This window comes from Clupea harengus, chromosome 17, assembly GCF_900700415.2.
Source record: "Clupea harengus chromosome 17, Ch_v2.0.2, whole genome shotgun sequence".
Taxonomy (NCBI): Eukaryota; Metazoa; Chordata; class Actinopteri; order Clupeiformes; family Clupeidae; genus Clupea; species Clupea harengus.
Genome location: NC_045168.1, coordinates 12,548,556 through 12,576,034, shown reverse-complemented (window position 1 = coordinate 12,576,034; position 27,479 = coordinate 12,548,556). Strand labels below are relative to the sequence as shown.

The following is a 27,479-nucleotide window of genomic DNA, read 5'->3' as shown; positions in this document are numbered from 1 at the left end:
ATCCAATGAATGCCTGTATCCATCATCATAACCATGCCACTTATCTCAACAAACTCTCTTGCTAACAAAAACACACAAGTAGTAGTTCTACAGAGATTTGTAGAATTCAGCAAATCAACTTCCATTCCAGTAATTTTTTGATGGAAAGACACCAAAAGCTGTCCAAAAATAAATCAGATAGGACACCCCCTCCAATCACTTGGAAAGTTTGGCCTCGTGAAAATAACATGCACGGCAACACACCCACACACAGATACAGCTGCAACTTCCTCTCAGCAACACACACACACACACACACACACACACACACACACACACACACACACACACACACACACACACACACACACACACACACACACACACACACACACACACACACACACACACACACACACACACACACACACACACACACACTCTCTGAGGTAGGTGGGAGGCTACAAAACAACACTCCTGTTTCAACACTCCTTGGGACCTAATTTCATAGGGCAACGAGAACAGCGAATGGGCTTCGTGCATCATCAACCGTGCAGTGAGAATAGACGGGGATACCTATTTTGCTAATTTCATTGACACAATCAAGCATAAATGGGTTAAGTAATTAGTCGATGTGGCAATGAAGTCATTCTTTAGCCATCAGCCAATCACAATGATTCGACCATAGCGTTTACCCCAGAACTCAACAATTGTTCTACAACAGAGCTGGTTTACACCGGAGATGATGAAGGTTCTTGTGCATGAAATCATTAACAAGTCTCAGGGAAAGAAAGTGTTGCTTTGAAGGAACTCATGCATGCATGGATCTCCCACAATTGTGTGTTGACACACCCCAGCGTTGCGCGAACCCATCCATGCTTGCACTAGTAATCTTGCATGTTATGAAATTAGCCAAATGATTTTGCCAAGTTATTAAATTACCTTTTAGTCATGCGCTGCTGACTTTGCTTGTTGCCAGCCAGGTTGCCCATCTATGAAATCAGGGCTCCCTGTGCAGAACACAACAAATGGAGAACCTTGTTCTCGTCTATTTTTAAGCCAAAGGATTCGAAACCACTTTAGCTGCATCTGTTTCAATACATTATTCATCCACTCTTTGCGTTGCTGATACCCCTGGAATTCCACTTCAACAGTCTTCCTCATTCTTCTCTGCTCTTTAGATTGAAGTGGGTCTTGAAATTCCAGACCAACCAGTAATCCCTCCAAAGCAAATCCTGAGCCTGGTGTAGCCGACACAAATAATTTCTGACGACCTGATCTCTCCCACACAGTGATAATTTGCCTTCAGGCAGGAATCATTGCGAGACAATGAGACCCATTTACATAACATCACCACCTGGGCTAAAACAACTACCGTCAGCAACATCCATCAGGGCTGATAGAGATAGCGACGCAATCTCCATAAACTGAGACAGACCATAAATCTATGCGAATGCAGACATAATCTGGTCATTGGATTTAAGAGATTCCTGAAGAGATTAAAGATGTGGCCTAGTCTACATGTTATGACTATTCAGCAATTTTAATCCGATGGGGTGCCACTGTGATGAAGGTGGTTCCCATGGGGCGGGCGAATTACTGATGGCCATTGCCAATCCCGCCGCCCTCTCTGACCTACATCTGATTCGGAATGAGAGAGAGAGACCATACAACAAAGAGAAATCACAGATTATCATTGTTAAGTACTAGAATGAGAGATGTGTTTCCATGCTTAAAGGACACAGACCAATTGTGTGAGCATGTCTATTATCTGCCGGCACATGTACATATATGCACTTCATGTCAAGTTTGCTAACTAAAGGCCAGCCACTTGGAGAAAAGATATACCAGTGGTCACTGTCGACTGAAAGGAGATGTTCCAATCCACTGCATCACATCGTTAAATAAAGACGTAGCAGATGTGAAATGCTTTCTTATAAATCACACCAAGAGAGTTGTGTGAGAGGTTGGAATGGGAATTAAGGCATTTTACATGACCTAAAATACAAAATAATCAAAGAAAGCAGGGTTTTTCCTGGGTCAAAATGGGTCTTCGGTGCTCAAAAAAAAATTGCGCGCTACGCGCGCACAGTCTGTGTTACCATGTCACCTTATTAGCTTACATGTTACCATTTCATAAATAATGGAGGATATGCTTCAGGAAATCATTTTGCTTACACTTTAGATTAAAATAGATAGGCTAATACAGTGGTTCTCAAAGTGGGGGGCGCGCCCCCCTGGGGGGGCGCGAACACTCTCCAGGGGGGGCGCGATGTCACAGACGGAGAAAGAAAAAAAAACCGCCGACCTGTCACTGGTTAGTGAAAGCTCCCTCAGTAGCGAAATGCAAGGGGCTGGACTGACCCAAACAAATCAAATACTGTTTTGCTCCTGATCCACCAATCAAAACGGAGTATTATCATTTCATAGCGAGTAGCACCTCCGCTTCCGAGTATAAAAACAAAACGCAGGCATGGAGGTAAGCGCTCACCCTGAGACGACACTTTGCAGAGTTTGTGCAATTTCTCTTGTTTCCTCTATCATTCAGATATTCATTGCTTTATAAACAGTATTTTTAAAGACTCACTCCTTCCTTAGTAATACCTTACTGCACTTGCAGTAGGTCTATTCGTAGCCTATTCTAAGGAGTAATTTGCTCCACAATCTTTTAGAAAAGCTCGTAGCCCCGAGAGCTAGCCTAGCTAGCTACCTTTTCCAACTACAGCTAGCCCTTTTCTCCTTAACACCTAGCCTACCTTTACATTTTTTGATCATCCACCGCAACAAATAAAACACCAGCACTTGAATACTATTTTGTGCTGTCCCTGTCTACATTGTGTACAGTTCGTTTGGTTAGGAATCATTGCCTAGCACAGCCTTATCCATTGTTCGTGTGCAAGTCGTTCACAACCACACATACAAGAACACGACGTTGAAATTTGAACTTTATTAACTTCATACGCTGTATCAGCAAACAAACACAACATGGACAAGTTTCTGATTCGTAAAAGTCAGAAAGAGAAGCCTGTGGACTTCTTTAAACATAAACGTGATGGCCTCCAGCAACAACGAACCACCATGTCCAAGCATAGCACTATCTCCAAGCAGTGTCTGGAGCATCTTATGTAGTTGCTCATAGAATTTCTAAGCTTGGCAAACCCCATACAATTGCCGAAACACTGATTTTGCCGGCCACGCAACACGTTTAGAATAATGATAGGTATTGTGCTGAGTTTAGCTCCTATGTCAAATTACACTGTATCACGCCGAATATCAGAAATCAGTTTGGGTCCTATTTCAAAGAGGACTACCGTTCATTCGCCTGAGTTCGGGATCCATTTCTCTGCTCAGCAGATGAGCTGTCACTAGACATGAAAGAGCAGCTGAAGAGTGACAGTAGACTTAAGCATCTCCCCTCTTTCGTCATTCTTTTTTTTGTAAAGATCACAAGAGGCCCATAATAATAACAGTATCCTAATGATAGCAATAATACCACTTATTATTATTATGATAATAATAATAATACAATAATAATAATTGGTCGATAATCATTAATTATAATAATACCTACTATTACTGATAATAATAATAACAATAATAAAAATAAATAGTTATAATAATTGTCTGTATGGGCCTAACAATAACAATAGCCTAACCTTGACATGTCAGGCCTATCAATAACAATACACTATCTATCTATCTATCTATATATGGTGGTGTAGTTGAGGGCGGTGGCGGCGGGCCGCGGGTGGATGGGGGGGCCCCAACTACCCCTAACCAGCTTTGGGGGGGCCCAGCTTGCAAAAGTTTGAGAACCCCTGGGCTAATAGATTGACAGTAGTCCAAGCCCCATGGTGCTATCATGTATGGTTCAAAGATTATCAAGGTTTACCTCTACATATGCAAACTACTGAAATGTATATCAATAAAATCTAGAACTAACCAGTGGTCAGAAATGTAACACACAAATTATGAAATTCAAGTTTATCTATTATTACTATTCATTTTTATTATACAAACCTACATACCATTATTTTTGTTTTTATTATTAAAACTGTCCACAAATATGTTTAATAGTGTGTTTAACTTCTATTGGCCCACCAATGGAGGCTGCGTTGGAAATCAAACTTTTGTCAGCATTTTGAGTGGACATTTAATTTGCATTTGTACAGGTGTATTCGTGCACGTCGGGCTGGCCCTCGCAGCGGAACGACAGTTTACAACCGCACCGGTTTATTTATCAATGATAATATTAATATTATTATATTCGAGATGCAACACAAATCTATCCGCTCTCCTCCGAACGAGCTGAGCTTTCATTGATAAACCAATGCGGTTGTCTGCCTCTCCCGAGGCCCCGCGGTCTACTGGTACTCGTTCAAACGGGTAGACAAATCAAATAATAGCCTACACCTGTGTATGTCCTCAACATAGCAGATATTTTAATACATTGAAAGCCATGAATACTGAAAATAGAATGTTATGCTCAAAATCAGCGCCGACTGATGAAGTCAGGATGCATACGCAAGTTGACTGATTGGCAGCTGGCCGCTCTGTCCATTCGCGCACCTCACAGTTGCGTATTGTTCAGACAAGACACGCTTATCAACTCGATAACTATTGATCAAAACATAACGAGGTTTCGGCTGTAGCCTATACTTGAAACATACTATTGAGACCATATTCGCTTACATGCATTGGACGCGTAATGAATTGCCAATCATTGAACAGAGGCTGCTCCTAGCTTGCCAGTTTAGAGAAGACGTTGGTTTGAATTTGAGCAAGCAGCTAGCTAGCAGTTGCTGACATTATCTAGCTAGCTAGCAGTTGCCTACAATATCTTAAAAAAAATACTTTGTAGGCTTAGTGTTTTATTTAAGCAGTGTGTTTGTGTACCTATATATCCTATGTGTGATGGTTAGAATATTAATGCCATATACAATAACTCACTTATGAGAGCTATCCAAAGACTGGTGGCTGCCTTAATGTACTGTATTTAGCAGTCAACCTCCCTTACTCTGTACGTTTAGATGCTTTACAGGTAGCTGTAAGCCATTAGATGCATGAGAAATAATTCATATCTATAAATAACAGCTCACCTTTATCTTTTTAACCAGATTTGTAAACAGGTCGCGATCAATATTTTGCAGTAGCTACAATAGGCTACCTTGGTTAAATATCGAATTACGGTAGATGCATGCTAGCATTGCGCTAAATAATTAAGACAGCTAACATTAATTAGTGGTGTTAACATAAAGTCAGTTATTGTATATGGCAATAATATTATTCTAAAACACCTTCACTAGTTGTTTTAACCAGATTTGTAAGCAGGTTGAAAACAAAATTTTTGAAGTAAAGTCCCTTGGTTTAAAACAGCTAAAAGCTAGCTACATTTAGTTGCTTGCTCAAATCTCAAATCCAAACCAACGTCTTCTCTAAACTGGCAAGCTTGGAGCAGCCTCTGTTCAATGATTGGCTCAGGGGGTGGGAGGTGGGATGCGCCCTTGAAGTCGACGGTGAGGGCTCAAAACACTATTAAGCTGAATTGCGCCATGAATGACAGCTTTTTTTTTATCGCAGACTTTTTTTTTTGCCTTAGGCGCTCGCGATTTGTTGTAGGCGCTCGGGAAAACGGCTTAGGCGCGCGCCCAAATTTTCTCTATGCAGGAAAAACCCTGGAAAGAGAGAAGAAAAAAAAAAAACAGAAAGTCCAGATGGACATGTTCAATTATGCAGAATGGATATCTAAATGTATTCAATGTCTCAAAAATAACGACATGAATAGTTTTTATTTCAAATAACATACAAAGAGCAGTATACTTGTGCAGTCTTTTAAAGGTACTTGGCAGGTAGGCTGTTTCAAGCATTTTGGGGAACTGTCTTGATTCTTTCTAACCAAGCTACTATGGTTTCTGCCAGTTCTGAACTAATGGCCCTTAGTTTTTCAATCTGCAATGTGGTCTGTTACTTTGTCATTTTCTTTCTATAATGGCATATACAAACAGGGTTCCCACGCTTGCCTTGAAAAAAAATTCCATGCTACCTCCTGATTTTCCAGGTACCATATTAAGTGATGATATATAGGCCCCTGAAGCTTTCCGCCCCCATCCGCGCCCCCCCTCCCCTCACGCTCTTGTCTTCTCTTCCTACTCTTCTCCCTTTTCCTCTGTTATCCTCTACTCTCTTCTCCTCTCTTCTTCTCCTCTTTCATCTTGTCCCCTTTTCTCTTCCTCCTCCCTCTTTCCTTCTGTGCCCTACTGGCAATCCACTCCTTGTATTGGGAGTCATCTTTCCAATAGGACTTGAATCTGCAGCGTGTCATTGTCACTCACTCCTGTAATGCATCACACATTTGAGATTATGAGTCTTACGTAGAAGGGGTAGTACGCCTACTCTTACTCTGTAAAAGCTTTTGTAAATCAAACTAATGAACCTAAAAGGGAAAACATAAGGCTGGTTCCCCTGTGGTTCCTCAGTACAGCAACCTCACTAGTAAGCTTAGCTTAACAGTATAGATGTATAGAATCAGTCGGGTCATGATCAATGATTTTTCAAAAATGTCTCACCCCAAATGTTCCTATTTAGTAGTATAATTTTTTTAAAGAAAGAAAACGAAAAATCACAAAATAGCTAAAAGTAGATAATGTTACAAAATTGATCAAGACTAGACTGGTCATGTCAACAACATGGGATCATCCATTTCTATCTACAGTAAAAGCTGTTCACATGTAAAGGGTTTTTATAAACTCATCTTAATTCTGTGCTCAATAGTTTCATTTTATTACTATTTTACACAGTGTTTTTCACTTTTGCTCAGTTTCCATGACTTTTCCAAACCTGGAAAATGAAAAAATAAATTCCATGTTTTCCAGGTACCGTGGGAACCCTGACAAAGTCTCTAATTCACTATTTCTATACTTAAAAAGAGTGTTTTGAAAAATTAAATATGATATTCCTTATTGATACACTAATGGCAAAATGATACAAAATAACCCTCTTAGACAAATAGGTTGTGAAACAACTTAAGTGCCTAAATCTTTTACACAGTACTATACATGTCTACCTGGATATCAATATACACCGACGTGGCAAGAGGCTCCTACCCTTTTTCCACCAAAGCAGTTCAAGGACAGGTGCCTTATCTCGAACCAGATCTTCGTGTTTCGACAGCCAAAGAACCGGCTCTCTGCCAGGAAAACTGGTTCTAGAGTGGCACTACACTTTTCCGGTCTAGAACCAAGAACCGCTTATGTCAGGAGCTGGGGGCAGGATTATCAGGACCAACAAGACCAACTAAAATGTTGTGACCGCCATTTACCGAGCTACTATATTTCTCAACACAATGTTATGATTAGATCATTGATGGCTGGCTGGTTAGCTAGCTAGCTAGCTGGTCAGCTAACATTACCCAAGCAAGCATAGCTAATAATTTCTCAAGTTATGCTTGACGTCTGTAACATTGCCATGAGAAATAACTAGCTTTGCTTGCTTGCTGGTCCGCTACAGTTGTTGCTGTGCTTGGCAGCAGGGACGTATGTGACGCAATAATGTGGCTCTATTGTGGCTCTCTAGCCTGTGGAAAAGCAAACTGGATCTTAGATGGTTCACAAAATGAACACACTCTGGCTCTAGCACCAGCCCTGACTGTGTGCGTGTGTTGCTCCCCCCGCTCCAGATCACTGTAAAAACGGCACTGTTCATTCAACCCCGTCACAGCTCAATGGTGAGACTGCTCTCAATGGGCCAGGCTGCAGAGGGAGAAAATGAAACAACTTAATCTGTAGCACGGCTTAACTAGAGAACACCACGTCACCTAGACAGAGCAGCGGGGCTTAACTAGAACACCACGTCACCTAGACAGACCAGCGCTGCTTAACTAGAGAACACCACGTCACCTAGACACACCAGCACGGCTTAACTAGAGAACACCACGTCACCTCGACAGACCAGCACGGCTTAACTAGAGAACACCACGTCACCTCGACAGACCAGCACGGCTTAGCTAGAGAACACCACGTCACCTCGACAGACCAGCACGGCTTAGCTAGAACACCACGTCATCTAAACAGACCAGCGGGGGAGAAACAATGACATGCGGGGGACAGAGACATCATTCCAACTCTCGAGAGGAAGAGAGGCGAGTTCTCACACAACTTCTGTGGGAGAGAGAGAAAAATGCCTTTGGCGTTGGTTCATTCTCTCACTTTAGTGAGGAGGCAGGACCCAGTGGCGGGGGATGTAGACAGGTGGGGGAGGGGAGATGACTACTGTCCCTCTCAAGTACAACCTGCCAGAGCAGTGTTGGACCTTTGGCCTTTGCTCTTATCTGACATGAGATTGGCAAGTGTGACTACAGAACATGACAAACTGGACAAACAGGATTTGGGAGGGAAAAAATAAATCAAAGCTTCCAGTAAGGTTTCGCATGCAAGACAGTCAGTGAAAACAATAGAAAAAAGGCCCTCACATTTTCCAACTTCACCTCTCCTAAAAGCATGATTAAGCAAGCCAAATATCCTAAATATCTTAATTTAACTTTCAATAAAAACTACAACCTTTTTCAACTTCCACACACCGCAACACCCAAGTTCTGTCCTTGAAGGCATACTGAAGAGTAAGCCGGATTCGGCTACTGTTCAAGTGTTTCACGGGGGGAGGGAGAGAGAGAGAGTCGCACCAGGGTCAAAGACGACACAAGTCCATTTTTGTGTCCACCTCAAATTACATTTACAAAAAGTATTTTACATACATAGAACAGTACACTACAGTATATACTTTAATGCTTCAAAAAACTTTTGGGAAAATAAAATGTCAAATTAATGCCAATTAATGTAATTTTTGAAACCAATCGAGGGCAGCTGCCACATAAGCAAAATGAAGGTGCAGGAGACACAAGTCACAGCTTAGTCTGTATCTGTGCATCTCTATGACCCTTCAATCCAGATGGCACAGAGGGAGATTACTGCAAAAAAATGTACAAATGTTTGTGTGGTTTACGAACGTTACTTGATGGAGAGATGGAGACCGAGTGTCAAAACTTTGCATGTAGGCTGTGCCAAAGAAAACCAAATAAATGTGTTTTTTTTTTTTTTTTTAAACAACTGTTCCATAATGCAGAGGAGACTATGTTTTGTTACATGAACACATTACGTTAACCTACAGTTAGGTGACTAGCAATAAAACACTAACCAGACAACCTTTAGGACTCGTCCAGTTAAATCAACACATGAATTCAGTCATGCGTCATGTCGTATAGCCTAGGCTATTGCACTGCACTCTATCTGGCACATCCTCTTATGGCTGCTTCCAGCGGTTTATCCACAAGTGAATACCGGTGATGGTTAACGGTCACATACATTCCACCGTGTTCTTCTTTGGCACATTTTACTTTCCAGCCGTGTAGATTATGTTTTTCTCAGCAGGAACATCTATCTTTTAGAATACTTCAGGGACTCACACACGCACTAAGCGCAGGCATAAAATGTTTTGGTGCGGTGTTGACAACACCATTGACGTGCGCAATGACCGTACGTCAACCATGTTGGCCCCTTTAGAGGTTGCTCAGTGTAACAAGGTCAAGAGGCCAGTTTGAAGTCATGTGACAAGTCATGTGACCTCATCATAAGGACCCCGGAAGACCTCTGTGGTGCTGAATCAAGTTTAGTTTATCCCCCTTAAATATTTCATCATTTGTGGCATGGTAACAAACCTGCATGTCATTCAGTGGAATGCCAAAAAAACACTTTTGGATTTTTTAAATTGTAACATTAAGTTGTGAATAACTTTGATTAACATTGACCTTGGACAAGGTCATTGTTTTTGAATAGGTGGCCAGTTGATAGCCTGCAATATACTGAAGTAGAGTTTTCATCATTCAGTTTAATGTTTTTGTCATTTGGTGTAATGCAATTCCTCTGTGTCATCCATTGTACCAAATGACAGGATGACTGTATATACAGCATTTTTACATCTTATTTATATTTTAATTACATGAGGGGCATTTGGAACAGACAAATATTTTTCTAACTTCACAAATCTGATTTGTTTTTTCATCTGTGTGATTTCTTTTTGTAAATGCCTTCGAATCAAAAGGGTTGCAAGGCACAGACAGAAAAGAAATGCAGACACAGCAGCTAAGGTGGAGATGAGATGAGCAAGGAGATGAGAAAGGTATTTCAGAAGTCAGAATCATAGCCGACCACTATTTCTGGACAAAGAATCCCGAACTCCCTATGTCTATGGAGGAGATTCTCCACCCAAAATAGCCATCCTGATAGCATGTTATTTATGTTAACAAACACAAAGTATTCATGATTAATAACACAGAGTTTATATTCATGCCAATCATTTTGTGTTCATGTCAATAATTGCATCAAATCTACATTTTAGCAGTCACAGAAGAAAGCAGGGTGCCTTGGGTGTAAATCTTGATCACCCAGCGATCAGACATGTCAGATACTTCTGCGGTCATTTACTTAGGAATCTTATTAAAACTACTTTAATGATAGCCCAATATAAAAAAACCTACAATGATGGCAACAATGTAGCAATGTCGTTACAATAAAACAATATATGAAATGAATATGTGTTCAAACTAAATTTACGATGGAAGGATACTGGCAAAGTATAAAGATTTACAATTACAATTAATTTGTATTTGGGGGTTGCATTATTGATCCTTAAATACAGCCTTTTAAAAGGTCATCCAATTATTGCTGCTCTTAATATGCCAAATGTTTTCCCTATAGTCTGTAAACGGTTGTCACACTGAATGATATTTCAGTGGGAGTCTTCTGTAAAAATGTTTGATGGCTATTACTTTTTGCTCTTCGTCTTTGACTCACCAACAGAGGGGTTTCTCTTTTCTCCAAGAGTGAGGGATGTTACACATCAGGGCCAACAGAAAAGGAGGGGGAAGAAGAGCAGAGCAGGAGAGAGAAGAGGAGGGGAAAGAAGAGCAGAGCAGGAGAGAGGAGGGGAAAGAAGAGGGGAACAGGAGAGAGAAGAAGAGGAGGACAGGAGAGAAAAGAGCTGAGCAGGAGAGAGAAGAGCGGAGTAGGAGAGAGAAGAGCGGAGTAGGAGAGTGAAGAGGAGGGGGAAGCTGTGCTGCTGGTGGGGCTGCCCTGCTCACTGGTGCAGGGGTCGAGGAGGAAGCCTGGGCTTCCTCCCCTGAGGGTGTGGGGAGGGAACTGGAGTTGCAGGGGTCAGTGAGGACGGTTCCTCCAGTGCCACCCCACCCAGAGCCACACATCCCCTGATGGGAGGGAGGACGGAGAGGGAGCACAACGTTTAGGACAGACCAAAGACATCCTCTGTCTCCAGGATCCTGCCTCCTAGTTTTTCCACGGACATCCTCCTCTCAGCCTGAATTACAGCTACATCTCTTAAAGCAGACTACATCTGCTATCTTGCCTGCCCACCCCACCCCCTTTCTGCAAGGGAAGAGGTGCAGAGATGAGATTTTACGGCTGTGTGGGATGGGATCCCGTCTCTCTAAACACTGTGCCGAGCCATTCCCCCACCCAGAGTATTCCTCAAGTACAGCACTCTTCCTCTACACCTGGAGCTCCTTGCTTTGGGCTGTGATGGACTAGGTGATTGCTTTGTATTTCAGCTAAATAAGAATGATAAGGTGGACCAATAAGTAGCTACCCACTACTTGTTACGTTACAATCTTGAGGAAAAATAACACCCTTCCAAGAAAATGCTCCCTGGCAAATTGGGGAGAAATGCTTGGAATGCCAAAACATGGAATGACTCAACGGGAAAGGAGGAGGAAGTAGAAAAAAAAAGACCCTGTGTCGTTCCCGTTAAGGTCGGAGGCCAGGATGCAGGAAATTATTGAGGGCTACGAGACAGAAATGCTGTTAGTGCCGATGTCTGCTATGGATGTGTGCAAGACATCTTGAGGTATTTCAGTGTGGTGTCTTTCCGCAGGTCGTCTGACTGCATCCAATGACTCATCCTTCTGGTGTAGACCCCAGTCCACAGTAAGGGTGTGTTCTCTCTTTTCCCTCGCACACAAAAAACACACCGCGGGCAGATGCCTATTATTGGGGCTCAATTAGCAATGAGCGTCTCGGAAACCAGATCAAAGGCCACCGTGCCTTCAACACTCTTCAATTAGACTCCCAAACGCATCGTCTGTCGTTGGCTGAGCAACCCATACCCATCGGCCATATTGAGAGCCGAGAGCCGGCACAGAGTGACTGAGGTAGATCCCCCCGCCCCCCGCATCCGCGGTCTCTTAATTACAGACTGTGCCCGTATGAGTACAGTCGCCAGTTAAAAGCCTGGCCCTAGGGGAAGCCCTTTGGCTTCTTCACCAGCACGACCAGAGTAATCTCAACTCAAAGGGTCAGAGGAGGGGTTAATGACCCAGCTGGTTGAGGGGGTTAAGTCATGCTGTGTTCAGAGTGAGGTACCAGGGGCAGAGCGTAAGACGGGAGGCCAGTGGAAAAGAGATTACAGGGACGGTTTGTAATCTGCACCCTGTCTTTCCGTTTCTCAAGTGTGTATGTGAACAAGGACATGGAAACACATACAACTGTATATTCTGGGCATGTTCTATTTTAGTCTGAATTATACACAGGCACTGACTGATGTAAAGAAAGTGTGCAGGCACGCTTGACCTCTGACCTGGATTCAGAGTTGTGACATCTGGGAGTCCCTTTGTATGTCACCACCACCGTGGTAATTCTCTTAATATGGCCTCAAACACACACAATCACAAGACCGGCATGATCATGTCCAACCAATCCAAGTTCCCTTTTGGCTTTTCTTTCCTCATGGCTTCTGGATCAGACAGCACTGCAGCGCAGGGTGGGGTCTTCCCTTACAGCTAGTAGGTTCTAGTGCACTACTCTGTTCAGTGCCACACTCCACTCTCACAGCACTTCTCTGTTGACTTTGAAACAATGACGTACAAACGAGTTGTAGTCTACCTCGCAACAGATTAGATACCAGGAGGTCGAGTTCAGGGAGAACTAAAAATAGTGTCTAAGCTGTGCTAAAATAAATGAATTTCTAATACGTCGAAGCAGACACTAAGATGTGGACTGACCAAACACACCCTTATCTGGGTTCAATTCATGCAAGTCACATAGGTAGACAATAAACCTAGCTATGGAACATGTGCCAGACAGAGGCATTAAAGAATACTTTGTGACTTCCTGTCTGGGAACACCAAAAGCTCACCTCCAAGTTTAATTAACTTAAGATGGGCTGCCATTCTCCCTGACTCGCAGAGCGTGCGAATCCCACACGTGGCAGGCTTTCTCAGACGCGCAGTGTGGATTCACCATCATTTTCTCATCTTCCCTCTGGGAGCCAGATACACAAGGGAGTTGTGTACCCACCTCGGGCAGCCAAGGCTATCAAAAAACCCAATAAGCCTCCGCAGTACAGACGACTTCGAAAAGAAGTGTGATTGAGACAGCCAACTGCAGTTCGCTGAAAGGCTCCTCTCAGAGTTCAGTCCTCCAAAAGCATTCGGACAAAATGTTTCTGACAAACTGTCGCTGTTAATAATAATAATAATAATACAGACAAACGGTCACTGTTACTAATAATACTGACAAACTATCACTGTTAATAATAATGCAACGGGTACAGTGAATCAAACCCAGTGACAGGCCCTGTAGACTCTAAGCCTAGTAGTTTTCATTCTGACAGACGTTCCCAAAAGACTTCATTTTCAGGCAGAGAAGACTATTTTCAGCCTCACTCTATGGCAGGCCTGGATTCTGCACCTTGCACTGTGCTGAAGCAAGGACTAGCGCTCTGTGTAGGCCGGGCCTGCCTTGCACTGGAGAGCCAATTAGATTACGCTCAGCTGTGGGAGCCGGAGTCTTTTGTGAACAGCAAAATGTCAACATCCTGCCCTAAGAAAACACGTCAGGCTTTAGTATAAGGAGGGAGAGGGAGGGACAGAGAAAAGAGAAAGGAAGACTGTAGAATAGGGAGGAAAAGAGAAAGAGAAGAGAAACAGAGAGTGACCGTGTAAAGAAATGAGAGTTAAAAGAAAGTTACACAGGGGAGCCCCAGAATATGAAACAGTGCACTCAATGGACTGCGTCATCCGCTGTTCTCTGGCACAGAAACGCTGTGCTCTCAGGTTCCGTGGCTCCCGGCAGGTGGCAGGAGGGCAGTGAAAGCCTGGCAGAGGGAAGCTGTGCCTACAGCAATGTTGTGCTGACAGGTGCCACAGGGTATGAATAGCCCTGACCAACTGAAGCCAATGCCTCCAGCTTGGACTGTGGTTAATGTGTGGGAGTCCAAACCAAAGTGAGAATGAGAGAACAGGAAGGGAGAGAGTGAGATGATGTGTGTGTGTGTGTGTGTGTGTGTGTGTGTGAGGAACGACACACTTACACTTGGGGCTCTGACACACAGAGCGGTGTGTGAAGTGGAAGCGTCTCTCCCCTCTCACAGCTCCTTTGGCCTGGCTCCAGGAGATGCACTCATTGCTTCCTCTGGTATGAGGCCTCCTGGGAGGGGGCAGCTGACCAGCATGGTCTGAGGAGAAACTCTCTCCCTCCCAGCTTTCCACAGTTTGTGCCATCCTTGACATGTCAAGCCCATCAACTGGCTACACAACACACGTACAGAGCGCTTTCTTCATACAATATACACTCACTGAGACACTTATAAAACCTCGGGGGGGGGAGATCTAATAAGGATTATCCATGAAGACCAGCTGACAGTTGTATAGATCATCCTGCACATCATTCACAACTCAGTGACAGAAGTCAGCAGGTCCCCAGGAAATCGGAACATGACCTACACTTTCACCAAGGCATTCTCCAGTAGTATGCCCACACACACACGGGGACAGAAAACGGTCACTGTGGAAAAACTGGACAGTTGCTGTTCATATTAACCAGAGGTAGAGAGCCCCTCACCACCCCAACTGCCACTGTTCAACAATCTCCTCTAGTGGCATAAACAGTAACTCTGTCACAGCGGTCAGGCAGTAAAGCAAGGGAGCCTATAAAGAGCCAACTTTCAGGACGAATATGACTGGCGGTCTACATGCCTCGTCAAGCTGAGACATGCCAGCAGGCAAAGGAACGAACTTCTGTCAGCTGTGGTGAAAAACAGAGTTGGAGAAGGATATGAGCAAGAGTGTTGTAAAGAGGAAGAAGCAGCTTACAATGACGCATAGGAGTGCCACCATGACCTGGGTGATGTGTCTCTGGTACTACAGCATGGCTCTCAATTTGAAGCTGTTCGACCTGATGTACAACTTTCCTAATAAGAAAAAAAGATCCCCTAAACGGCTTTCACTAGCCAGTAATATTCACAAATATGTATAATTATAAACACATTTAAAATAGAAGTCAGACGTTTGTTACAAAATTACAGAATGAGCCGAGGATAATTTCCGGTTATTAGGTCTGATGCGCTGACCAGGGCTACGTGAGAGAAAATCTCTGGCGGGAACAAAACTCAGATCAACCAATAAACACTTGAGCAACTTGACATCTGCTATGAATAAGCCGACGTTTCTTGACAGCCACTCAATCACGATTGCTGGAAAGGATAACGTGGAAATAACTTTAATAGAAGAGGTCAATATCCAGAGAGCTTCTCTTGTACCTCTAGCCTACCGCTTTTACAAAGCAAAGCCTACTTAAAAAGAAAGGTCCGAAGATCAGATACAGAAATTGTTTATAAAAACACAGGCCTTCACGCACAAGCATACAAAAAAAAAAAGTCACTATCGATCACTAAACACACTAGCCGACTATCACTTGGCTCTTGGTTTCCCCAAATTAGACAGTATTCTGGCCTAATGGAATAAAATGAAACGGACAGCAATGAGAGGGCAAATCGTAAAGAAAAGGCTTAACATTTTTAGTTTAAAACCGAGTTCACAACATCTCAAGATCCATTGCTTATATGTTGATCATGGTGAGATAGATTCGATACCTTTAGGTTGACACAAACTCTTTTAACAACTGCTTATTCCGGACAGCTATCCCCAGACAACGTTAATCGATTTAAAGATATCTACAAAATCCAATACAACAAATATTAGATCAACGGTTTAAACACTCAAATGTGCTTCTAAAAATACAATATTATATATTGAACAAATTCGTTTTTTATTAATGTTACCAAGAATCTGAGTCACATGGGAGCACATTCCATGAAGCCTAATCGCATTTCTACAAGTTTCTACACACCTCATTTTAGACTTAAGTCATTGCAAACAACTTTCCCCAAAATATATACTGGCTTTTCGTGTCACTGTAACAAAGTACAAACCGAATTCCGTCCAGACACACCCTCTGAGTAAACCAACAAATCTGATCAGGTGAGCAAACTCGTTTTAAAATGAATGGGTGTTGGGATGTCGGATGCCGACGTCACCATGCATATTCATATTGAGTCATGGTCAATAAAATAACTTAGTAACAAAGAAGAACAAACAGAAGTATAAATTGTTCATAAGCTTGTGTGAATCTTATAGGAACTCTTCGTTTTCTTGACATCCCTATTTCCTGTCTCCAGTTTACCTCAACGTTAGCCTCACGACAAAAGAATGTAGTACAACAGCTTCAGAGCAAACATTTAAAATATTGTGAGTTAACTTACCTGAACATAATTATTTTCACAGTAATCTGCTACACGAGTTAGATTCTGGTAACTCTCTATGAGGGCTCTTTTACCAGCTGGAATTTCTTCCTCTAACAACATTTGCAGCTCTGCCATTTTACATCTCTCCGCATAGCTTCCCCGTCTTCCCTTTGATTAAAACCACAAGCTCAGCCCCGACAGAAAAGGGACTCTCTCGCCTGGTATTGTGGGATTCCTGGCCTCGCTCTCAGTACGACCGTCAACCCGGAAATTGTCACGCTATCGCAAAAATGGAACACTGGGATAGGTAGTTTCACAATAGTGTCAACAGGCCGATGTAATAGTTTTGAGTAACAATTTAAAGCGTGTCGCTGTTAAATATGATACATTGATGACATAACTGGCAACATTACATTATGTTGACAACGCACCAAGGCATTGTCTAATTAAACAGTTTTAATAAATGTCTTTTTATTTTGTAGGTCATTGTAGCGCCCTCGTAAACCCTTTAAAAAAAACTACAAAACCCATGGACCAGAACCTATCCAATAGAATTGTGGATCTTGTAGGAGACTTAGCAAAAACATACATCAAGAATTGAGGGGTGGTTGATTGCGCAAGTAAAAAACTACAACTCCCTAGAAATTGCATCCGTATCACTTGTGTACGGTTACAGATCGCTAACATATTCGAGAGGCCGCCGTCTCAACTGCAGGCAGACCATCAAATGGTAAGGAATAAACTTCCATTAACCTTCTAGACCCTGTTTGGTCGTGACAAGGCTGTGGTTTACAAAGTGTGAAACACTGGACACATATTTGGACCGGTGTCTTGGGTATCCCTTCGAATTCTGCTGCAACGCAGACAGTTGACAGCTTTTGTTTTTGTTGTAGCATTGCTTTCAGGTGAACAATCGTTACAAAACCAATGATAGAGTGGACTATTACACTGTTAACATTTGGTCATGACGTTATTTTCATTTGTACAGTGTGCTTTAATCTGGATTATCAGGGTATCCAACCAATGGCAAGCGTTGCCTGCTACAAGAACAAAAATCCTAATGCTTTTACTTTCTCGTTTTGTTCTTATCTGATTGTTGATTGTGTGTGAATTGCTCTGTTCTGTCATAACTTGCATATAGATTTGACGGTTCCACATATCAGTTGACACTCTTAATATTGTGTCATGATGGCGGATGACAACAAACCAATCCACGAGCTGCGTTTTGACGCTGCAGTCCAAGTGATTCAGAGTTTACCTGCGGACGGTAAGAATATCAGAAAGACTTGTAGCTTGATCCTATTGATTAATGCAGAGTAGAGTCTAGAGAAGGTGAATGGCTGTCGGCCTTGCGATCTGTACTTAAAGGATAACTTGTACAGGCCGGCATTTTCTGAAGCATGTGCTGCGTGTAGCCCACAAGATCAACCTCGATTGGCTCTATCCTCCTCGTACGATTAGCCTACATTCTACGGGGTTTAGTGACCATACGAGGTCGTCTTTGTGATGTCTTAGCTGAACACTTGGTGTTTGGTGACTTGTGGACGACTAATGACAGCAACGTCAAATGAGCATTATTAATGAAAATAGATTTGTTTTAAATGATTAGTACTAGAGTATCAAAGTACATTATTATTATTATTATTATTATTATTTTGTTATATGCATAGCCAAGTATACACAAGAGTGAAACTGATATCAGTTTTTCAATTTGTAGCCTGATGTATCTTTTGTATGATTTGATAACTTTAGAACAACTTTTATGAATGGGTTATTTTGATTAAATACAATTGGTGTATTTACATTCACATGAACATTTCCACGATTTTGCCACACCTCCACCCAGGTTCCTTTCAGCCATCCAATGAGCTGATGTTGAAGTTCTACAGCTACTACAAGCAGGCCACGCAGGGGCCTTGCAACATTCCACGGCCAGGCTTCTGGGACCCAGTGGGCAAAGTCAAATGGTAGCTAAAGATAAATGAGCGCATATTTACAGTTTCTGTCTCTATTTCCAAGGTTGTATGTGTTTAAACTCAAATCTGACAGATATGTGCGTATGTATTGTGGTGCCCTGAATTCCTTCACAAAGCTTGTGGTGACTGTGCCCGAGTGAGCACTGTAAATAGACGCAGCGAGAGGTGGTTGCCTTTGACACACTTTGAGTAGACTTTTCTCCCATGCACTTGGCCCTACTGGAAGGTCAGATGGATAACAGTTGGCTGACAACTGAGATGAGTCAATAGTTCGCGGTACAGCGACTTGAGTTGTGAAATAAACGAGTTTAACACTGTGACTAGCATGCTGTTTTTCTTCACGTTTTTACACAGGATGGTGGTAACAAACATAGATTTCCATAGAATTCTTGGCCACTATGCCAGGCCATTTTTTAAATTATGTATTAAGGTAAAAAAAAATCAGTTAGCTGACTGATCATTTGTGTTACACATCCTAAAAAAACAATCTGCTTTACCCCCGTCTCTGACTTCATGAGGTATCTAGAAATAATGTATCATGCAAAATGTCTGTGCTCTGGATTTTTAATAGATCAAAATATTTTTGAAACGCTAGTACTTTGTGATTCATGGCAGCGTATTTGTCCTTGAAATATGCTAACCGATAACTGTGTTGCTTCTTGAATTACATTTGTCGGTTGTCCAAGGACAAAGAAACAATATACCTATCCCACTTGATAGTGCATCGTCCTTAGTTACAGTTTTGCTTTCTGTGTCCCAAGGGATGCATGGAATGCTCTTGGAGAAATGTCAAGAGACGAGGCCATGACGGCATATGTAGAAGAAATGAAACTGGTGATTTATTTCTGTTTGTTTCCCATACAAAAGTAAATCTGTAAATTCATTTTGGGCTTAACAGAAATCTGACTACCGAACTTTCAATTGATAGATTCTGGAGAGCATGCCGGTGACCGATGAAGTCGAGAGACTGCTTAAGGTCTTGGGGCCATTTTACCAGATGGTGGACGAGAAGAATGCCAGGGACGCGTCTGACCTGACCACAGGTACGCTGCAAGTAAAGAGATTGGTCTCTAGTTCGCAACACCTAGTAACCATTTTGGGACCCCACTGTAACCACGGTAACCACTGTAAGATCAGCCGTCACATCTGCAGACACAATCCTGGATGTCCTCCTAAATTCATCCCCATAAGTAAAAGTTCCCACAACGTGGATTTACTCCATAAGAGGTTTTTTTTTGGACTCTGGTTCCTATTTCAATCATCCAGGAAGTTGCATTTGTAAATGCAGCTGATATTGCTGCCATTGTACCATGACATTCTTTTCAGTTGTTTTAATTGTTCATTTTACTTCTGTTTGGTAATCAGCCCGACTGGAAAGGTTTTCTAGACAACTGGAAGGCAAGTGCATAGTCCTGCATCTAGCCCAGGCTACTTATAGTTGTTGTAGTATGTCTCTTGTCTTTAGTTGCTTTTAGAGGGGTTGTTACACCAAATAACTTCCTACTGCAGTGGAATAACAACTTGGTACCGTTGTTGTCCTTAGCTTGTGATTGTTCACTGAGGTAGTCAGGTAGATTACTTTGTTTTTGCCCACATAGAAATGTAGTATTTTGTCAATATTATTTTGAGATTGTTTGTTTAACTCCAAAAGGACTTGAAGGAAGTTGAATCCAGGGCCAGGTCTGACCAATATCCAAAAAAGATTTTGAATCTGGTTGTTGATGCTTTTTCCAGGTATTGGTGGTATAATGGGAACAACATCCAAGGCAGTCACCAAGAGCATCATCAGGAACTTGGAAATGAATGGCTCTTTGGACAATCACATGTCCCGACTGGAGGTTCAGAGGAGAGCCATCAAGAATACGGAAGATGATGACATTGATGAGGAAGACGAAGAGGAAGAGGAGGTTGTGGAAGTTAAAAAAGGTAGGCTAATGAATAAAGAAAACCAGCCTTTTGCACACAGCAAGGTTTACAGAGCTGCATCTTGTGCAATCAGGTAACAAAAGAACAACTGGATTTTGGAGTGAGCCTCACTTTGAGGGTATTACATTGTATTCATTGCTCACACAATCTCCTGCTTTCTACTATAATGTTGGTGACCATACAATGCCAGTGTCTGTGCTAGAGAAAAAGTAACCAAGCATGTTATTTGGTTAGACCATATTAAGTTTCCATTTGTTTCCATATGATTGCATACACCTCCATTATATGCATATATGTTGCAAATGACCACATGTACTGTAAATGTGCATGCAGTTATATGGTTCTTTTGTGTTCTGTGTTTGTACAAAATTAATTGGAAAACTCCTTTGGATTTGGGGAGCTAAAAACTACATTTCAGTACATGTATTAATATTATTTTCTCCTTCCTTCAGCCCCACCGCCAAGAAAGAAAGGGTCGTCAGGGAAGCCCAAAGCCCCCTTATCAAATGGTAGTGTGGCACATGGAGGCCTCCCTTTGACCAATGGCACGCACAGCTCCAAGTCTGCGCTCAATGGAAACGGTGTGGATGAGGGGCCAGAGGCCACTGCTCTAGCTGATGGCAGCATGGAGATCAACGGCCATCTCAGTGGTAAGGGGGACGGACACTTAACTAATGTTTGGATCTACATTTAAAGTAACAGTACGCAACAATTTGCCACTTTTGAGGTAGATTTTACAGGCAAGTAGTTTTGATATCATCTTCAAATTCATTTTGATGGTGTATGTGAAAGAGAGATAAACACTCCTATCATTCCCACAAGCCACCCAGGCTGTGCAGTATGTAATTCTGTGGTTCAATTCAGACCACCCTGTGAAAATATAAGAAGAGCTTTCACAGCATGACATCGCCATCTATATTGCCAATAGCCACCAGTTAAGCATGCTAGCAAGCTTCTATCAGTGCCATCTGTGCTGTTGTTGGTATTTGTACGTTTCTTTGCGTGCCATTTAGGTAGTTAGCTTGCTAGTTTTGGACCCAAACTCTTTTCTGCTTCTTGAAGTCTTCTAATGAAAGAGTTTTAAAACAACAGTTGAGGTTTTTGTCATGAGGCCTGTAAAGGGGAAGCTCGCAGGTTATATCATCATTGCACCTGTTAATGTGCTTTATTAGAGTTCATGATATAGAATTTGCCTTTTTATAAAGAAAATACATGGTTCTTACTGTCCTGGCAAAAATGCCACTTCCTTGCTCTTTTCTTTACAACCTGTGTCTGGAGTAATTCTCTTTTTGACCACTTCCTGAGTAGACATGTGATCACATAAGCTGCTCAGTACGTCAAAACTGGCCCACTAAATTCGTTTCCTCATTTTGTTCCTTCAATGTGCTCTACCTCAGTAATGTTCTGTGTTGCACAAATCACCCCTAGATAAAAATGTTCCCTGATTTGTTTGCATGGCCTCTCATGCAGATCTCCCGGAGGACTTGTGCAGCCACCAGCATGTGGCCAGTGACTCAGACAGTGAGGTGTACTGTGACTCTGTGGATCAGTTTGGTATGGAGCAGGTAAGCGAAACAATGGAAGTCTGTGAGTGGAATGTAAGCTTCTTCATTTCCTTTTCTAGTCTTTTGATAGCGAATGGACATTAGAAAGTCTGGTCCAGTTCATATGGAGCGCAAATTTACTTGAAATTAGATAAATAAATCGGGCTATAAAATCATTTACAGAATAAATAGATACAACAAGAAATGTAGCTTATAAATGTGTGAATATATTGTGAAATTAGCCAGTAAATAAATAATATGAGCTTATAGACTATCTTGCTTGGGGGTTGGTAGGTACCCATTCACATTTGGTATGGAAATGTCTGACTTTTGACACAAGATATAAGACTTCCAGGAGTGTCCGAGCATAATGTGGCCATTAGCAGATCAAATTAACGTTGCAGTAAGTATCCTGTATAAAAATAACTTTTTGCCATATTTGCTCAAATTGTCACTATGTCCTGACAGTCCCCTTGCTCATGCTCTCACTCAGTCAAGCTCAATAACTTCAGAAAGCATCTTCAGGACCTTTGTAAATGCAATGGTGGATAAACAACCACCAGCAATTTGAAAGGAAAAACTGCCCATCCCTCCTTTGCCAAAAATAGCTTACACGACAAAGACAAGTAATCGGAGGAAAACCTATGAAGAAAAGAAAATAATTAGAGAGCGAGACCTAAAAGGATTCAAAACTGATACAGATATAGCCACATTTCTGCTTGACTGGTAAATACCCCTGCTTGATTTATGTTGGATTTGATTTTGACAAAATGTTACCACAGCTAAGATGCTGATGGTATCAGCAACGCTCCGTGGCGCATATCTCATGTTACTTTGATGTTGCAGTGCAGTCATGGGCTAATTTTACAATTCATTGACACATTCATACATTCATTGTTGTATTTATTTCATTCATTGTTTTATAGCCATATGTATTTCATTTTAAATAAAACGGTGTGCAATAAGTTCAACTAAAAGTTAAATCTGAACACCCAATGGAATAGATCAGTTGCGCCGTAGGTGAAGTGGGAGCATTAGAACATCCTCTCACTTTCATGTGTGTACTTGGCCACGGGCAGGGCTCAGAGGTGCACATCGACCTCGACCAGGACCTCGAGGAGAACCACCACAGCACCCTGTCCTCCACTGAGGATCTTGGCGTGTTTGTGTCTGACGCAGAGGACCTGCAGGCAGGGCCGGAGGGCGTTCAGCACGGCGGGGAGGACGGGAAGACTGGCTCAGACTCCCCACATAGGCATAGGGTGCCTGCAGAGAGAGCTGACGGCTCATTGGTCCGCAGAAGCAGAGGTGAGACCTGAGATGAGCTGCTTTGGGGAGGGATCATATTATATATGTATATTATTTGCAATAACAATATGCAGTTTAGGTGGTATGCATAGCTGACAGTCCTTGCATAGTAATATTATCACCTGCACCAATACCGGGGCGACAGTGGTACAGGAGGTAGAGAAGTTGTTTAGTAATCAGAAGGTTGCTAGTTTGATTCCCTGTCGAAGCGTCCTTGAGCAAGACACTGAACCCCTAATTGCTCCTGATGTGCAGTGTGCTATCAGTGTAAAATGTGTATACATCCTTGTAAGTCGCTTTGGATAAAAGCGTCTGCTAAATGACTAAATGTAAATACCAATGATTTATTAGTACACGTGTACATTTAGGTGTCAGAACAGTCTAAAGGAGGAGGCCGTGTCGTACATATTGTATTGTAAATGTGGTCTCTACTATACAGTCTTCAATTTGTATTTCACTTCCGAGGGGTTCAAGCCTGGCTTTTCTTGTCAGACCAGACCAGTTGGCTAAAAAAAACAAGTCTGGTGTTTGCAAAAATGAGCCGAGGGAGTTTTGTAGGGGATTCTGAGGTTTAGTTTAGTTTACATTTGCATTTATTCATTTTGGCAGATGATAAAACAATTACACAAAAAATGGAACATCCATAAATACATAAAGAGAAGGAAGCGTCTACCCACCTAATCTACATATTGTTATCTTCCAAGGATTTCGAGTGACTCCCATCTTTTCTCCCTCAGGCTCCAGATCCATAACCTCAAGTGGAGGAGCCCAGGAGGTGCTGCAGGGCAGTGGGGGGGACGGGGAGCGCCGTGGGTCGGAGGGGGCAGTTGAAGGGAATCTGAATGAGCAGATTGTCACAGCACTGGCTAGGCTACAGGAGGATATGCAGAGCGTACTGCAGAGGTTGCACACCCTGGAGGGCCTTACTGCCTCCCAGGTAAGACACACACACACACCTAACTAATGTTTTAGATCCACACACCATAGTCACAGAATTGAGACACTGACCATCTCAGGCGTGACACACATACAGTTAAGGTGTACATTATTGCGCAATCCTGCCGACAGACAAACAAACTGAACTGCAAACATTATCTCCTTGGTGGAGGTAACTAGATGTCCATTTCCTGAAGGAAATACCAGCACTTTCAAAGTAGCTAAAACATAGTTTTAAAAGATCACACCAGACTTTGCTTTGCAAGCCCTGTAATATCCTCTTCTATTCTGTGTATAAAGTGCTCAACACCCCCACTGTTGATCCTTTCCTGTGGCATTATCCTACATTGTTCTTCTTCTATACTGCACATACTCAACAGTACAGTAAAAGCTGTCGTTTTTCTGAGCTCTTCTCATGTTTTCTTCATAGGCCCGATCCCTTGCCTTGCCTCTGAGCCTTCCGTCACCCCATGTCACAAAGGTAAACACGTTGCACAGTCTTTGGGTCATTCAGTGTTTTTTGGCCTGGCAGGGTCATGACTTTCATCAATGTTTGATTTGGGGGCAGCAGAAGAAAATGCACTTTGATTTTATCAATAAACCCTCTTATCAGCAGCTGCCCTGATTACCCTAAACCACACACATCACACACACACACAAACACACACTGATTCATTAGAATAGTTTTTTGATGATGGTTAAGCTACATTCAAATTTGGTCTTTGTATGTTTTTTTCTTTATTGTAAAACCCATATTTTGTAGATTTTTTGTAAGGTGTTTGGTTTAAATTGTGATCTTTGTGTTTGACCCCCAGAGACCTTCCTGGTGGCCCTTTGAAGTATCCCCAGGCACAGTGGCCTTCGCAGTGGTGTGGCCATTTGTTGCACAGTGGCTTATTCGCCTGTATCTCCAGCGAAGGAGAAGGTAGAGACTCTTAACTGTTTAGGTGTACTTTCAATCAATCAATTAGGTGTACTTTCAATCAATACCCAAACCAACCACCACCCAATACCTAATCATTTAGGAACTATAGGGAGAAAATATTCAGCAACTTTATCTGGACAGCAGAACTGAACTCTTCAACACAGGTTTCAATAAAGTTTTCCGTTTAGATAGAAGCATTTACATATAAAACCCATCCCTGTAGAAATTCCCTTGTCTTTGTGTAGGTTTCCTTTACCTCTCTAAATATGTGGCTCAACTGTACATTCTGATAATAAAAAAAAAAAAGGTTGGCCACTGCACTTCACATGGAAACGAGCACAAAGGTGTGTTACCATGGTAGCTACTATTGTTTTGAAGAACACATCAATCCAAAGGGCTGACATTGTGTTCCTTCAGGTGCACTTACATGCGTAATTTTGTTGTTTGTAATATAAAGTGTGTATTACATCTCTGTATAAAAGTCTGTATAGAATGCACTAGCTCCAACGTTGTTAGGGAGTAATGCCGAATAGATTCCTGTGGGCTTCTTGCCCTGAAATCACACATGCACCTTTATAAAGTGGCTGTTTTTTTTTTTTTTCCATCTTCTGTCGTTCTTCCCCACAGGAGGATCCACTGAAAAGACTCTGCCTCATCCACGTGTAGGAAGGCGAGTCAGTCCTAGAAGAGCTCCGTCTGGGCCCTTTCCTTAGTAGCAGGCCTCGGATCGTTTCCTCTCTGCTTGTCTCCCCTCATGTCTAACTCTACGCTTTTGCACTATGACGAGTAGCGAGTGGTAGGTTGCAGCTGAAATCAGTCCCTCGTGGACTTAATGTATGGAGTCGCAGCTTATCATGCAAATTCATTTTCATTTCAAATCTTAAAGAAGAAAAATAAAATAAAAATGCAAGGACACTAACACACATGGTTCAACGACGACAACCACATAAGGTCTCCATTAACAAAAGAAAAGTTAAACAAAATCAGTGTGCGGAATAATGGATGTAATTCTTAACTTTTTTAGATTTAAATTTGATGTTTTCAGCTGTTCAATTCTGTATTGATCACAGGAGCGTTATCACTACATCAAAATGTATAAGTTAAATCCTTTTTAGATTCATAACAACTGTGATCTGAAGATAAATGATCTTTATAGAGAAACTTGCTGCTAATTAGTTATGGGCAGAACAACGCAGTATGGTATAGTTTTAATGCACATTTTATGTTTTATGTTAATTCAGTTACAGGACGGTTAGTGTGACTGAAGTAGAAATGTGTCCATGATCTGCACATACTGTTTATCATTTGTAGCACAGGACTAGGTCCCTCAGAATGTAATCGGTTCGTCTTTAAAAGTTCCTTTTTTTAAATTAGCCAATATTATCTACAGAAAGTCTTGTGTTGTGCGTGGTTATGATGTGACCTGTGTGTGCAGATATGTTGTGAATGAGGTGTTATGAGTATGGAAGAGACATTGGAGATTATACTGAATATTAGCTCATATCCTAAGTGAGGCGAGGGGATCACTGAACCAAAGTCTGATAATATCAACAAGTCCTGCTGCCGTATACTTGTAGAGAGCTGATGATGAGTTATTGAACTATGGTTCTACATTGTGTTGTTAAGCCCAAAGTTCAAATCCCAGTAGGGCCTTAATGCAACTACAAAAGTAATATAGCAGTAAAGCAATTTACATTTCAGATCTGTGATTGATCAACAATCTGGTTTTATCCAATAATATTGTCCAAAAGAGGTCTTTGCTTCTCATCTCCAGAGAGCATTTCTATTCATAGCCCAAAGAGTAGGGAGATAATTGACCTAATGGTATTTGGAGAGGCTGACCAGAAAGTGCACTGCGAGTTATAAACAGAAGTTTTAAAGTTCTTTGAAATGCAATTTTATTAATTCTAATATGGATCAGATAGCCTTTTTTTTATCTGAGTTTTACAGTTGTATGACGTTTTTTGTGTTTCCATTTAGTGTAAATTGTGTAATACTGTTAATAGAGACTGTACAGCATAAATAATATAATGTATGGATATAACAATGTAATATTTTAATTGCACTGAAGTGTAGTATTGTAATATACATATATACAGATAAAAAAAACTATTTAATGAATTCCTATAATATTATTTGGATTGGCAGTAGATCTGACCTTAGAGTTGTACAGATGCTTTTTTTTGTTGAAATTATCGTTTCTATTAAGCTTTCTAACCAAGTCTGCCCCCTTGTGGACAGTTCTTTGCATGTCTTTGCTAATCTGAAGCACGAATAAAGGTTTTGGAACAATTTACTACT

General features: G+C 41.9%; 2 protein-coding genes across 6 annotated transcripts in view; one reads left to right on the top strand and one right to left on the bottom strand.

The window, feature by feature from the left end:
• The window catches only part of abi1a (abl-interactor 1a), a 51,887-nt gene extending 35,095 nt beyond the window's left edge, over nt 1–16,792 (bottom strand). The window contains exon 1 of one of the 3 annotated variants that reach the window (XM_031583685.2): nt 16,582–16,792. In XM_031583685.2, coding sequence (XP_031439545.1) covers nt 16,582–16,698 — 117 coding nt within the window. In that variant the 5' untranslated portion in view covers nt 16,699–16,792. The remainder of the gene's footprint in view (nt 1–16,581) is intronic. The other 2 variants (XM_031583688.2, XM_012815195.3) reach the window with 2 other exon arrangements.
• Nucleotides 16,793–17,156: 364 nt separating this feature from the next.
• acbd5a (acyl-CoA binding domain containing 5a) lies at nt 17,157–27,474 on the top strand. 3 transcript variants are annotated; one of them, XM_031583759.2, is made up of 14 exons: nt 17,157–17,293; nt 17,705–17,830; nt 18,410–18,530; nt 19,301–19,373; nt 19,468–19,582; nt 19,905–19,937; nt 20,274–20,465; nt 20,918–21,115; nt 21,936–22,030; nt 23,089–23,317; nt 24,055–24,254; nt 24,684–24,734; nt 25,069–25,178; nt 25,806–27,474. In XM_031583759.2, exons 2-14 carry the CDS (start codon nt 17,749–17,751, stop codon nt 25,816–25,818), a joined length of 1,512 nt encoding a protein of 503 aa, XP_031439619.1. In that variant the 5' UTR covers nt 17,157–17,293; nt 17,705–17,748; the 3' UTR covers nt 25,819–27,474. The 3 variants fall into 3 exon arrangements, with proteins under 3 accessions (XP_031439619.1, XP_012670688.2, XP_012670689.2); XM_012815234.3 differs by lacking the exon at nt 19,905–19,937; XM_012815235.3 differs by lacking the exons at nt 19,905–19,937; nt 25,806–27,474 and having other exon boundaries at nt 25,069–25,182.
• The last annotated feature ends 5 nt before the right edge of the window (nt 27,475–27,479 follow it).